Raw genomic sequence first — 15,565 nt, forward strand, 5'->3', positions numbered from 1 at the left:
TCTCCTCTGCAGACATTCCAAATGCACCTGGATGTGTTCCTGTCACCCGCTGCAGGTGACCTTGCCTTAGCAGAAATGTTGGACTATATGATCTCCAGAAGTCCCTTCCAAACCTAACAATTCTGTGATTCTGTGAATTAAGGGCAAAATTCTTGATACATGACTGAAACAGAGTTTTCTAATGGCATACAGGCCAAGCAAGGCCTGAGGAGACTTTTAGTGAGACATTTGGAAACCAAAAATCCCTCAAGTAAGATGTACCCAGCTGTCTACTATCCACAGCAAGGAGCCTAAGATGCTGTGGAACTCAATAGCTACTAGATACAAAACAAATGGCTAAGTGCCCAAACCGGGATACAAAGTGCCAGAACAGACTTAACGTTGCGAATTTTACGCAACTTAAGTTTTCAATTACAAAGAACAAGGGCAACAGAAAACAGAAATCCCAAACTAACTTTCAAATTTTTTTTTTTTTTTTGCATAGAAGTGGAACAATAATCAAGTGGATGAATTCTGAATTCTAAGTTTTAAAGTGAAGAGAAACAAAGCCAGTTATTTGAGACCTAGAAAACCAAGAAGAGAGCTTCAGATTACTGTGAGAGTAGTATTTTAATTGTGTCATGCCTCGGGTAACCCAGGAAAAAGATTTAGTAGAAGAAAACAGTAAGACTGAAAGCAGCATCACAATGCAGGGAAAGATTTTAAACCACCAATGTTACGAATTAGTAACAAAAGGGCACGCGGTACATGTAGTGAACATGTGTTATAGACAGTTTCCAGCCACTGGCCAGAAGAGGAAGTACTTTAAAGATAGCAGCCAAGCACATCATAGATTTGTAGCTCTCAAAATGCCTGAAAAGCATCCAAAAGTGTTTGGGAAACAATGTAAAAGCCAGTATTTCTAGAGTGATTGTGGATGTTTGATCACAAACAGGGTTTGACAGGCAAGAACAGACAAATGTCATAGCAGAAGGTTATGACTGTAAAGGTTTCTCTGTAGAGCAAAGTTTCTTAGCAGCATTAGGCAGCAGTAAGCAAAAATATGGGAAAAAGAATGGGGGAAAATAATTTTAAGTTTAAATTAGTCCAAGGATATCTCTTCTTACACTGAAGTCAAACGGTGACAAATTAGGTCTCAGCTTTCCAAAAATAAAAGGAACTCAATTTTATGCACTGGAACATAAAACACTGCATGAGATGCAAGTAAGCTCACTTATACACCAGAGTCCTCACCAGGCACCACAAACTGATGAAAATACCAAAATGTGTTGCATTACAAATTGCTACAATCTATTCAAAAAGTTATATTCCAGGCAGAAAAAGCCACTATTTATGTTCATGCAATTGAACTTAAAGAGTTAAACAGCCATCCTTCACAGAGACCCCACAGACATTACTTCACAATAGCAGACTTATTATGTGAGCAACAAACCATTAATAAGAAGCCAAAATCACTTGGCTAATGTTGGCTTGAGCACAGACTCTGATACCTTATAAGCACAACAGAGTGAAGGAGCAAAAGGATTTCATGCTCTGCCATGATAAACCATTATCAGCTGCCCAGCTTTGGAGTTAAAAATGCACTGGCGCTAGTTTTCTGTATAAATTCCCACAGGTGTTTAAAGGCAGCCTTTTTACACACATCCTACATTGCTTTTTCCACACATAAAGGATGTTCAAGGGAAAAAAGGTTATTCAGTAGTATCTTTAGAAACTAACTAACAGTTGAGATGTAGTTTCTCTACATCTCAACTGAGAAGATGAGTGAGTGGTACTCGACTTCTAGCAAAATCTATAGAAAATGCATGCTGGCAAAATGACACTAGACTAACAGAAGAAACAAACCCCTTCCTTGGTTATCCAAATTGCTTTGGAAGGGAAATGCAATAAAAATATATGATGTACATGAGATAATTATTTTCTCATTATTTAGAAGGATCTACTAAGAAGGCTTTATGAAGTCACTGGGATCACTGCAGCAGCATAGATCTATTAGATCTATCTTTCTATTAGAGGGCTGATGCCTAAAACTGTAGACTGGAACAAAGGTTTTTTCCCTTTTCCTGAAGGAGAAAAATGCTACATGACATAGAATATTACAAGAGGAAGAACATTTAAGCACTACAAAATGATAAAGCAATGAAGTAGAATCAGACCAAACTCCTACTGTGATACAGCTATTTCAGCTTATGTATGAACACAGCATCCTCACTGAGTGGTAGCTGGGGTGGAATTAAACAGGCAAAAACCCCCCCATGAACCACAAATGCACATTGAAGTTCTTAGATATCTGAGAATACTGGATTATTTAGAAGAGCAAGTTACTGTGACTTGGATGCTAAAACTTAACCAAGTTGGCCAGTTTTCCATACACAACAACAGGCTTAACTACAATCACTTCGCTGATGTAGAATTGAACATGGAGCCAGGTATCTCACAAGTGTAACAGAAGAAGAAAAACTATTTGTTTTCACAAATACCTCATATAATATTTTTAATAGAAACTATATCATTAACACTTCAATAGTCAAGCTCACCTTACTGGATTCCTAAAAGAAAAAAAAAATACTTATCCCACTCAAAACCACCAAACCCTAACACATCCATTTCTAGACTTCCCATTTTGACAAAAGACTTGTATGGCTTCACTTGACCAATGACAAGCCTCTGACCTCTTGAATTTAATCAGAGCACTACATCCCTGTTACATCCTGATCTAAGACTAGTCTATTTGCTGACCAGGAATGCACAACTGCCTTCACTGACTCCCTGTTTTGTCAGTGCCATTTTGCTGCTTTCAGTAGAAAATAACAGTCAAATCAAGTTAAGCATGTTCTGTTACAGCCAAACATGTCACCTTCTGTAACTTTTATTTCCAATCAAAATTAACAGCAAAGTCCTGATGAACAAGAAGTTATCTCGGTTATCGGTCTTTGGGAGGATTAGGATTCTTGCGTCTTCTATGATACCTAAAAGAAAAAAAGCATTGCAGTGAGTGCAAGCTGTGGACAGCCTTTATTTTTGTGGTATTTCTGCCCCCAGTGAGTGATCTGAGGTTACACAAGGAAGTGAAATACAAGATACATGAGCACAATCCATCACCACTCATTAGATGTCATCTCTGTTGTTTGTGGAGTTACATAATGCCACTCATTTCTATTGCTACATCTGCTACAAGCACGCAATAATCCAATCAGTTCTACAGCTGAATAGGCACAAAGGCTGCTGTTTATTCTTAATCCTTTGTGTGAAGTTAATTTTATTACATGGTCAGCCTTGCCTTTGGCTAAAATGATTGCTATAGAACAAAGATGTTCAAAGGAGCTGTGCCAGACTGTATGTTAAATAGTGTAATATTTTGCAGAAAAACTAAAAAACAAATTATTCTGAACAAATAATGAGCCACACTTTCCTCATAATTATGCATGCTGAACAAGGCAGATCCTGTCTGATCTTCATCGAAGTGACAGCTACCCTTTGGTCATAAAAGTGCTATCTTTCCATTCATTATATCTACTCCCAAAGCACATTAATTAAAAAGTTTTCTGTGGATAGAAAAAAAAAATTGCCTGTATTATGTCTTCATAGCTACAAAATTAGCAGCTATTGAAAGATGGCGTACCATGGAGTGGAAGGGTGTAACACACACCAGAATGCTACTTGTTGACATTAGTAATGCCCAGAGTTCCTCTTTAAGCTGAGTCATGTATATGTATACCTCTCCTCCTCCTCCTCCATTTCTGAATACAAGGCACACCAAATAGCACTTTTCACCATTCCAAATGAAAAACCTCTACTACTCTTAAGTCTGAGAATCATCCAATTGAGGTTGATAACGAATAGGCAATGCATGTTTCCAATCTGTATTTGGTTATGTCCACTGAGGGTATTTTACAAACTAGATTCTGTTATGGAACTTAGTAAATGACTCAAAGCAGTAGCTAACAGGATGTATGAGAAATTTCTACACTGTCACATATTTTACAGAAAAAAGTGGCAAAGTCTATCAAAGGACCAGTATTTTAAAAAACCCTTATTAAATACAGTCTTCCATTTACCCAACACTGCATTGAAAATTTTATGTAGCAGCCCAAATGCTAGAGGTATCTTGTCTGACATTACTCATCCTAGGTTGAATCTGGTCATTAAATTATTCCTGTATTTCCCTTTACTTCCAAAAGGAACAGACAAACTGAAAATACTTACTGTCCCACAGGATACCAGCGATGTTTTGTTGTGTAAAACATTTTGCTGAGCTCTTCAATTGTAGGACCTCTACTGTTCTTTAGCTCTTTTTCATTCAATCTGGATTTTAAAACTTGATCAAGGTTTTCTTCTTTATTATTCACTGGATCTGGCCGTGGTATGGGCTAGCAAAACAGTAATGTATATGTATGTCCTGTTTCTCCTTGTTTTATTTAATTGAGAAAGTAGAAAAGCCAAGCTCCTAAGAGTAATCTGTAATGCTATCTAACAGCTGAAACCAAAAAAAACCAGAAAAATACCTGCAATTGCACTGGCTGTTTATTGTCCCCACCTTCCTACTGCCAGCTGCAGTATTGTACTAGCACATGAGAACTGGAAACTCAAAAAAAGGTGTACACTAGAAAAATTTATCTAGGTTTTAAATCACAACACTAGATTTATTCTCATCAATGTAAAGATCACATTGAAAGTACTCCTGATAGATAAAAATCAATATTTAAAGTTTTTTGTGGTTTTTATGAACTCAATGCTGAAGGGAACTTAAAGTTTGAGTTGAAAACAGTAGCAGCAGTATTTCTTTGTTTTTTCTTGTGCAGGAGGACAAGTGAGCCATAACCTGCATTCCAATCATCCTCTCTGAGTAGTACCCACATAGACAGACACTATTTTCTCTGTAATGCACAAGTGTTTTAGTGCCTTTAATTCAACTAGAGCTTATGTATGCTGTGATACCTGAGCTTTTCTCACTCTGCAACCTTCCCTGAATTCAACTAAGAGTAAACTCCTCCTTGTGGCAGCAGCTATATTCATCAGTCATTTACTTCACAGATGTGCTGAAGTAATTTCAAATTAAAAAAGATGCTCTAAAGACTCAAACCTATGAACCACTAAATGCCTTTAAAGAGTAAGAAATATACTTGGACATACTTTTGTATGCTCGTATGGAATCTCAAGCGAAGGGTGGTAGCAGACAATTGTCTTCGAATCGGATGTCACTGCAAGTTCCACTTTGCTATAAAAATAAAAAAAACTCATAACTTCCAGAAGTACTGAACAACTGAGCAGCCCATGTCCCAAAGAAAACTGGATTTCACCCTGCATTTATCAATCTTTCATAATTTCTATAAAATAAGGGTCATAAACATTTGATCCAAACCTCCAAGTTTTTGTTTCCTCAGTCGTCTTCCTTTTTCTTTTTTGATGGAGAGGAAAAAAAGGGCTAAAATAAATTATTATAATAGCTGGAAATATGAATTGGAAAAAAAAATCTTAAACACTTAAATAGTTGCATATAAAACTCTAAACAGATTGGGATAATGATCTCTAGGACAGCATGTCTTTATAAGATGTATGGCATCTGTAATGAAATAACAGGAAACAAACTCTGTTTGGGGTTCTAACTTTTCTATTATGTAAAAAATGTTGAACAAGAAGTCCTACTTAGACTGTCATTGTGAGAATATAACTTTTCTCACCTTCCTTCCCCTTCCCATGAGACATTTAGCTTCCTAAAACTGTGGTGACATGAACTCAGTGTTTCTCACTGTATTTGTACCATCTTTTCCCATTTCTACACAGATTCCCCATGCAGCAGCACAAAAATACCTGGACCTTGTCTTAACAACAAACATCAATGGAAATTACTACTCTAAGCTAATTTTGCTCTTCCACAAACAAAACTGCAGGGGTACTGGGAGTCATCAACATGTTTAGAATGAGTCCTGCATGACTTTTCATTACATCGAAACATTAACTTCACAATCATTACTATCAGAGACAGTACTTTAGCTGAAATTATTACATATATCCAATATTGGCAATAGATGTGTTTGATACTATTATATGATGACTTTAGGACAGAAAGTAGCCCTGGAATAAACATTACATGAAAAGGCCACAGAGCAAAGCACGTTTACATACCAATTATAGTCTTCAGGGAGAACTGAGTATGTAGATTTATGGCAAGCATGATACACAGCTCCATCTGCAATAAAAATAAAGAACTCTGATGCAGAAACAAGCAGAGCTGTACCCAATAAAGAAAGTTTATATTTTCAATTTTCATTATTTCAAGTCTTAATCAGGGATTATAATCATAATTCAGTTTTAGATTAACATAACCCAAACACTGTCTAAATAGAAGTTCATTTTAGTACACAGCTTTCTAGCAGTGCAATCAAAAAAAAAAAGCAGTATGCAGGCAGCTATGACCTATACTTACCTTCCTAGTTGTATTGTTTTCCTGAGTAAAATCACTATATGAACAAAATACCTATAGAATTCACCATTAGGAAATATCCTTTATATATGTAAAGAACCTTAGGACTTAGAGGGAAGGTCATAATTTCATTCATAACAATATTTATTACAAAAATCAGAAGGAGGGCCTCTGACTGGATATGTAGAGAAATGTTTTCTTCATGAGGACAGCAAGTCAAGGGGATGGGACTCAGGCAGGTTTGTGAGTTCTCTGTCCTTGGAGATTTCAAAGACCCAGCAAGCCCTGAGCAACCCAATATGACTGCAGAGCTGACCCTGCTTTGAGCAGGAGCTTGGATCACAGACCACTCAAAGTCCCTTCCCCATGGTTTGATTCTCATTTTTTAATAGAATCATAGAATAATTTAGGTTGGAAAAGACTTTAAAGATCACAGAGTCCAAACACAACTAACCTAAGGTGTTCAATAGCCCCTCACACAGGAATCATCCTGTAGGCATTGTCTTCTACAACAAAGCAGATATCCAGGCCTAAGGTGGGCCTGGGAAGTGCTTGGAGTTGAATTCCACTGAGAACCCCTTTCCTAATTGCCAGAACCTGAGACAAATCCACATGGAAGTTTCTGTGTCCTGTAAAGCTTTATTCAACAACTACGCTTTTAGAACACAATTATGATCACAAGAAACAAGTCTTCACATGTTCTGAGCTTTCTGTTAAGTCATAAAAAGGTTTCAACTTTATCTGACATTATTTTATTTAGACCATCTTTTAATACAAATAGGATTCTTCATGGCTGCTCCTAGCACACGGAGAGAGCATTCATTGTGTCAAGACTGCAAAGGCTGAAAAAGCCAAGAAGAAACTTTTGTGTAGCTACTGTCCTCTCAGAAGTATTTTAGATGCAAACTCCTAAATTCAGAATTACTGTTAGCACTTCCACTCTTCAGTTCTTCTAATTAAACTATTCTTAGCTATTAAGGAGTTGAGATCTGGTAAACTGCAACAAGTTTGTACGTCTTCCTAAAATTTCTTTCCCTTCCTTGCCCACTTCCCTCTAAAAGGTAACATGTCTATTCTATTTTCTCCATTACTGTCTTTTCTATCACCTTTACTGTCGTCCCTATTTCTTTCTCTTGACATCTAAAACATGGACAAAAATCTAAGAAACAGTACTGCCTGTTTCTACTTGTTCTCTGTTTAATGTTAAGTAGTGAGATTTTACTATAGCCTTTTCTCACCACTTTTCTAAGTCTGAAAAAATCAACTTAAATCTTCAATGATAATCAGTGGTAAGAGGGTAGTATTTACAAGTTAATCATTAATTTGGGGTGCATCCTACTTAGACCATGAAGGTTTTAAAAGCACAAAAAAAGAAAAAAACAAATGAAGATATCCTTTAGATTACTATTAGAATAGAGCACAGACTAACAGACTTGATTCTGTTCAAATAGAAAAATCACTTCCACGTTTTATTACTTTAAACCCTACAGGAAAGCGGTTCTCAAGGAACAAACTTTAATATAGGACTTCCACAATTTCATCACTACTTACTCTGCAGAGGGACCTGCTTACAGGCTGCTGCTGAACGCATCCAAAGGAGGCTGGGCCATGCAGTTCTAAGTGACATTGCCATGGTGACAGCAGAGAGGAAACCAGTCCTGGACGGATGGAACTCGAAGAACTTTTTCTCTGCAGAACACCCTCTGAAAGAAACCAGTTTTGTAACTATTTAGGATACAAAAGACTAAGAGTTAAATTTCTTGAATATCTTAAGGAAAAAAATTGTGCAACATAATTCTTCATCGTCAATTGTTTAGAAATCCTTATCACTCAGGATAATGGTACCTGTCTCCTTAACAGTCAAAAATAGCACAAGACTTTATTTACTGAGAGGGAGTCTTTGAAGGTTCAACTTTGAAAAAAAGCTTCCATGCCTGTGCCTTCTCACAGGCTTTTCTATTGGTACTCACTCACATCCTTCCTTCTGCACACTCCCTAAAATTACTCATGAAATATGCTTGTTAACAATGTAAATATCATCAGCCGGTACAAAAATAGAAATACTTATAAACTACACTTGCTGTAGTTAAAAAACTCTCTAAACGCAGTTAGTCAGTTTCATCCATCTCAGCAATACACCTGAAAACTCACAAACACCATTTAGAATACCTTAAATGTTACCCAAAATTTCACAGAAGCAGAAGGACACCTTATGTTTTCACTGTCTACTGAAAAAAAAATGCTTTAAATAGGAACTTATAATGAAATCTATAAAAATGTAACTGGAAACAGTTTAAACACATACACATTAAAAAAGAAACAGGAACCTTTTAAAAGTACTTCATATTTTGGGCTTCAGAACATCACTAGAAACGTGCATTTTCCAATTTTGACATATAATTATTCAGCACTCTTTTTATCTGTGCCAATGCTGCTGAAGTTAGGGGAGCAGCAACACCTACAGAGGTGCTCATAACTTGCCCTCAGAGGCTCATTAACAAAGAGGGTGCGAGGAATGCGGCGGATCTCGGACCAAGGACAGGGTCAGGCACCTGACAGGGGTCAGCCCGTTCCTGGCCCCACTGCGAGGACCGCTCCGGTTTGAATGGGAACAGTCCCATCCCCGAGACAGCGCACAGGAAACTCCAGCAACACGCGGGAGCACGAAACCCGCGGCTTAGAACTAAAGAAGATATTTAGCACTACAAACAAACCAAGTCACTAATCCGTAAAAGCAAGAAAAAAGTACCCGCTATGAAAGTCCTGAGCGTGCCGCACAGGGTTCAGCCCCTCCGAACGCAGGCAGAGCCTCTCCGGCCTTACCCGGCGCCCCCCCGCACCAGCCCCGCCGGCGGAAGCGGCGCCGCGCGCCCGTTCCGGCTCCGGCGGCGGCTCGGCCCGCAGCACGCCGGGACTCGTAGTGCGGGCGGCGAGGGGGCACCGGCACCGCCCGCCTCCCCTCTGCCCTCAGCGCTCGTCCAGCACCGGCGACGAGCCCTCAGCCACTTCATAATAATATGGATACGGGAAGGGCTAGGCTGGGCCGTGCCCGGCCGGGCCGGGGAGCAAGCAGACACACAAACACATATTCACGGAACCAGTTAGGTTGGAAAAGATCTCTGAGATGATCCAGTCCAATCTTTGACCCATCTTTGTACACCTTGACACCTAGGCCATGGCAATAAGTGCCATGTGCGGTTGTTTCTGGAACACCTCCGGCGATGGCCGCTCCACCATCTCTCTGGGGAACCTGTTCCAGTGTTTAACAGTCCTTCCTGTGGAGGAATTCCTCATGATGTCCAACCTGAACCTCCCCTGGCCTGAGGCCGCTTCCTCTTGTGCTGCTGTCCCCAAGAACCCAGATTCATTACCTGGTGTGCAATAAGCCAATAATTAACCGCTGTGGACAACACCGTCACGGGTTGTCCAACCCCCACCTTATTACAACCTCTTTTCAGGTAGTCGTAGAGAATGAAGAGGCCCCCCTGAGTCTGCCCCAGGCTAAACACCCCCAGCTCCCTCAGCCGCTCCTCATGGGACCCTTGGTCAAACACTGACTGCTCACTCTGGTGGTCCCTGTGCTGGCAGAGTCTCAAACCCACAGTGGAGGCACGGAGGCAACCTTGGCATTGGCAGCAGCTGTTTGGCTGAGGGAGGGGGCATAACGCCCCAGCAACAGGCAGCAGTGCACCTGCCGGTCCTGGCCATGTGCCAGCATGCCATAGTCTTATATTAGCTGCAAAATAACCCCCTCTAATCCCATAATTCGAAGGGACATCTCTAACATTATTGGTTATTTCACAAGCTGGCAAGCATAGCCTGCTTGCTTTTCAGGATAAATTACACAGTGGCTGCAGCAGCTTCCTCTGTTCAGCCAGCCAGATCTTCACGGTACCTGTAACAACCTTCCACAGTGAAGACCTGTGGATTTTATGTAGATGAAATTGCATGTTTTCAATATTCAAGGCATACAGAAAACTCACCTGAATGTCTCAGGCACACTGCTGTTCTGAGGCTACCTTCTGTACTTCTTTCATAGACTGAGTCACAAAGCATTTCAAAGACAAGGTTATATTTACACAACATTGATAAAAGACAAGAAGAAAAGACAAAAATCAATTGTCTGACCTGCTGCTCTAGTATCTGGAATGGCTCCAGCACTTTAGGCATTTACACATCCACAAAGCCTCTAAGTCACATCAGCAGACTGTGTCTCCATTCCTGTCACAGCATTACCCTTTTGGAGACTCTTGGTTATTGTCTCCTGAAAGGCAGCAACCTCTTCCAGAAAGCTTCCAAGGATTGTGTCTTTTCTGGTCATTGACCGTGGTACTGCAATTTCATGTTGTCATCAGTGAAAGCCTCACAATTTCAGCAATGTTTAACTTTGCTCTGTAGTTGCAGAGTTGTAGTTACACTGATAACTTCCAGCAGTATAGCAGAAGTATAGCCAGAAATCAGTAGCCAAGAGTTGATCACTCCCAGTAGTGCTGACAAAGGTTTCTTCTTGAGTATTTTTCTATATGAAGGAAGATGGAAGACATCCATTTTGGGTCTCCCTGCAATATTAGATTCATTACACCATAGAAAAAGGGAGCACAGATGGGCCAAAATGTTTTGCATACTACTTAGAGAGATGCAAACAAGGTGAGAAATCACAGCTCTCCTACAAAGCTCCTCCAGATTTGTGGAGATAAACTCATTTTGTAATTCCAGCAAGTTTCTGTGTGCAGATACAGAGGCATCTGATCTGGGCTCATGCACCAAACAGAAGCAACAGAGTTCTATCTATTTTCTGCTGTGTACTAGCTTATGATTCCCACAAGGAAATCCTTGTGCTGTATAGGATGAGTGCAGCATCCTATACAATGAAGCAAACATCCAATACAAGCAAGACAGTGGTTCTACTGATGGAAATAATAAATAAAACACTTTGAGGATTTTAAACTCAAGGCCAGTGCTGAAAAAATAAAATGGCAATAAACTGTATGAAACAAATGCACTCTGGAAATTAAAATAAAGGAATGAATTTTCATTCAAAGAGCGAGCTTCAGGAATATTTTGTCCATAGGCATAGTGGGGGTAAACAGAGTTATTTCAGTATTTTCAGGAGCAGTTTGTGACAATGTGGGAACTGCTCAGGATTCTCCACTTTCTTCTGGTCAGCCGCAGTGTGACACACCTGTATGCAAATGCAATGTGTGCTACTTGTGAGTGTTTGTGTGTGAACCTCTGACAAGTACATTAGGCCTTCATTTCCTTCCTAGGAAATACTAAGTAAAATTAAGGCTTCTCTGACTTTTCTTGAAGATGCTTATGATTTAATTGTCATAGGTTCTTTAAAAGATTGCTTAAACTCAGGGATGATGATGACTGTGGTTGACAACTCTGATTCTTAGCTGTTTTCTCAAAAGGACATTGTTCACCCATGCAGGGGACCAAAATTCTTTGCTGTGCATTGGAAAACTTGAAATTAACTCCCTTCACAACTGAAGACCACTGTAAATTTCACCTGTTTCTTTCTCCAGTGCAAGACACTTTTAAAAAATCTTTTCTATATGGAGCTGTAACTTCTTAAAAAATTTAAAAACCTCCCTAGCCCCTTAGAAATTGTTTCCCAATACAAAATACTAAAACTTGATATGCTTGAGTATACCAGTCATGATTACAATATAAGACTTCTGTGGTGCTCCTACATTACTGTTTCCTACATCAATTTATTTGCTTAAATAAAGACAATTTTTTACTCTTCAGTGCCATTTGTACTTCCTGAGGACTGCATACAGACACACACTTGCAGATACGTGTGCTTTCCTCAGACACACGTTTGAAAAAGTAGAGTTTCCAATGTTCCTGATGAATGTGACCAACAAGTCTCCTAATGGTGGGATATTATAGGCTGGTGGCATTGAGTTGTTAATGGCTAAGAAGCTAATTCCTTAACGAGATTGTAAAGATCAACAAAAGCTTTAATTTGAAGCTTCAGTCTGTACTGCTTGTTTTGAATGACATACTTTTTTCTGTAAGGTTTTTATTCTGGCTATGTGCGCTTTTAGAACATCCCTGTTGTGACAAATCTTGTAACTTAAATCCTAGTTCTGAAAAGTTGAAAGTGAAGGTACCACAGAACTTTTATTTTTATTTTTTAAAAGCTGAACCACATACCCTGTTAGGCTTCCAGGCTATTTTTAGGTAGTTTCTATAAAAAGACTTTTAGGAGATAGTAGATGAGGTCTACCCCCTCCCTGACGCATAATGTTCTGCAAGTGTATTCTTAGCAGCATGTTCTGACAGATTACAGCTTTCCAAAGGGAGATGGGAATTGCTTAAGGACAGCTCAGAAGCGTGACTGCACACTTCTCCAGCATGTCTGGAGATGGAGTTATTAATAACTGCCAAGGGCCTGCCTGCCTCAGCAGCTTGTAGACAGCAAAGGGGAGAGTCGCTCAGTCTGTATTTGCTCAGCAGGAAGATTGTTCTTTCTGTTTCCTCTGGAGATACTATGGAGGCACTACTGCTGAGTTCCAGACCTCTGGGACTTCCTGTCTCTGGAAACCTGGGAAGTATTGTTTCTAGGTTGCTCTCTCACTGAAGATAAACCATCAACCTGCTCTTACTCCAACAGTCAATTACAAACTTCTCCAGGAAACCTCCGACTGATCAGATGGCTGAGCTATAGTTAGGCCGCAGATGCTATGTAGTGATGAGGGCAGCACTATGTTGGTTGGCTCTGTTTTAGATGAACAAGTTATAAATCAGAGATATCATCTGCACGGGCGTGGGTTTTGTGTGAGCAGTTGCACACACACATACACACACACAGCCCTTCTGAGAAATGGAAAATTAGGACCTGGCTGTTCCAGCTCTTTTGCTGCAGTGACATATTTAGGAAATTGCTTCTTAGGAAAATCATTCAGGCAAACTGAATATAATACACATTTATTGCTTTCATAGAAACCACGATGTTTCAAAATATTCCTAGGAATAAGCATTTGGCTTCCTTTATTTCCTTTTAAACTGGCAAGGTACTACACAATCATACCTAGAAGTGGACCTGAATTTGTGAATGGATGGATGTGTTTCATTGCAAAGGTTGTGTCTTAACAATGGGGACGGAAGGGTCTCCACTCCTGAAATGCTGTCTCTTAATTTCTATGAGGATATCCTATAAATGTAGAAATCAAATTTCTAATGAGACACTGTAGTTTAGTTATGGTCTTAATTCTCAATTTTTCTCAAGTTATGTTGTAGACAGACAGATTTCTGTTTTAAGCCAGTCTGTAAACACACAGAGTAAACATCAAGGCTTATGTCAGTAGGCCCTCCTTATTCTTTAGCATATCTCACACCATCTTATCACTGCTCCATCCTGTTACTGATAAGGAGGAAGCTGCAACTGTAAATAACAGATGACAAAACTACAGTGCCTCAGCAGTCATATGCAGCCTAAATAATTTGTGTTGATTACCATAGTTCAAGGAAACAACACTGTCTCTACTCAAGCAGCCACTTAACGAAAATCAAAAATTATTTGCTACTATGAAGGCTCCTACTCATAGCATCCCATTTTGATGTTCTAAGTTGGCAAAACGTATAACTGGTGGGTTTTTTTCCTCTCTCTCAGTACAGTTTCACCCAGTCCTGCCAGTTCAGATAATTCTGAAATTGTCCAATGACACTTTAAATTACTGCTAAATGAAAAACACTGCACTTCTGTGCCTTAGTTTCCCCTTTGTACATAGGCATCATAGCACCTCTTGTGACATTACTCTGGGATTTACTGAGCATTTTTAATATAAAATTTGGATATTACTGTGAATATTCATTCTGCATGTGTACATACATCCATCTGATTTTTGCTGCAGAACAGATTTTCTACAATACTTGGTAAAAATATAGAAATACTTTTATGCAAAAATAAAGAATCTGGGGTTTGAAAGAGAGTTGTAATTACAGTAAAACTTCTCTAAGATTGCAAAGAGGACTAGGAGGAGGAAATAAGATTAGTCAGCCACAGGCTCAGCTGGCCTGGATGCACCCACTCAGTGAGTAATTCGCTGGTAATTCGATGACAGCAGAAGCTGTCACAGGAAGATGGTCAGCAGCTGTATTGAATTGTTCTGGGTGTATTAATTGCCTAATTGCAATTACTTCTTACCTTCCCTGCCTATAGTAGCATTATAGAACCGTGTTGGTGAATGAGGTGGTTGCCTAGCTTTGTTCTTGGAACCACTGTAATCCCAGCAATGGTGTGATAATCACAGATTTGTGGGATGAGTACTGTGCTCTCCATCCTGGCCTGTGCAGTGGGACAAGATCAGCCAACAGAACAGGTCACTGCTGCAGGAGGGGATAGTCCTACACCTGCACCATCTTACCCTGCTTCCTGCTGCTTCTCTTGTGCCAGCTCTGATGCCTCAGTGAGCTGGTCAGAAGGGTAACTTAGCCCAAAACAACCCCCAACAACAACCCCCTATGCCTCAGTAGATACATACCAATGACAAGAGTGGATCAGGAATACAGGGCAGGGAAAGGGAGCAGGACCTCACTGCTGCCTGCAGCTTCTCCAAAAGGCTGAGGGGCATCCAAAGCTGAGTTAATTACTCAGGGATACTACAGGTACAATTTCACTCCCACTACCTTTTGTTGTCTGGGGCTTGCCAGACCCCACTGTAAGACAAACCAATTCATCAGTCCAGCCTAGACTTAATGACTGTTTTTCTGCCAAGTTAGTGTACTGCATCAGCTCAGCAGAATGAACAGTGGGGAAAATGCCATGTGTAAGGAAGGAAGGTAGGAGTGAGATGGGAAGGGAAGAAAGAAACCCTCTTCTTAAGAGATTGACTCAGCTGTTTGGTTTAACATAACCTCAAGTATGTGGTTTCACACTACCCCTAATGCAGGGAACTACAGAGTGTCCCTTTCTCACACCCTCAGGCATGAGTTCTTGTCCTTTTTTATGCCTCACCTGTACAGCTGTGTGGCTGCCTGTGGTTCACACAGCTGAGGAACCATTTGTGCTTTTGATCAGCTCATCTTAGGTGAGATCATGGTGTGAGCTGAGGGAACAGCAGTGTGTGGCATAGGAGGAGGGCAGCAGTCCTTTTTAGCAGCAATGCAAATAAAAAGTGGTGTGCCCTT

General features: G+C 40.0%; 1 protein-coding gene across 1 annotated transcript; it reads right to left on the bottom strand.

Moving 5' to 3' along the window:
- Positions 1-590: 590 nt before the first annotated feature.
- Positions 591-9,323, bottom strand: MRPL42 (mitochondrial ribosomal protein L42). The gene is made up of 6 exons (XM_071423289.1): positions 9,174-9,323; positions 7,976-8,127; positions 6,127-6,190; positions 5,134-5,218; positions 4,207-4,370; positions 591-2,969 (listed from the first exon to the last, which is right to left on the bottom strand). The coding sequence occupies exons 2-6, from the start codon at positions 8,055-8,057 to the stop codon at positions 2,924-2,926; spliced, it is 441 nt and encodes a 146-aa protein (XP_071279390.1). The 5' UTR covers positions 8,058-8,127; positions 9,174-9,323; the 3' UTR covers positions 591-2,923.
- Between the last annotated feature and the right edge of the window lie 6,242 nt (positions 9,324-15,565).

The sequence above is a fragment of the Agelaius tricolor genome, unplaced genomic scaffold (genome assembly GCF_023055355.1).
Source record: "Agelaius tricolor isolate 1412-34295 unplaced genomic scaffold, bAgeTri1.0.p SCAF_3, whole genome shotgun sequence".
Taxonomy (NCBI): domain Eukaryota; kingdom Metazoa; phylum Chordata; class Aves; order Passeriformes; family Icteridae; genus Agelaius; species Agelaius tricolor.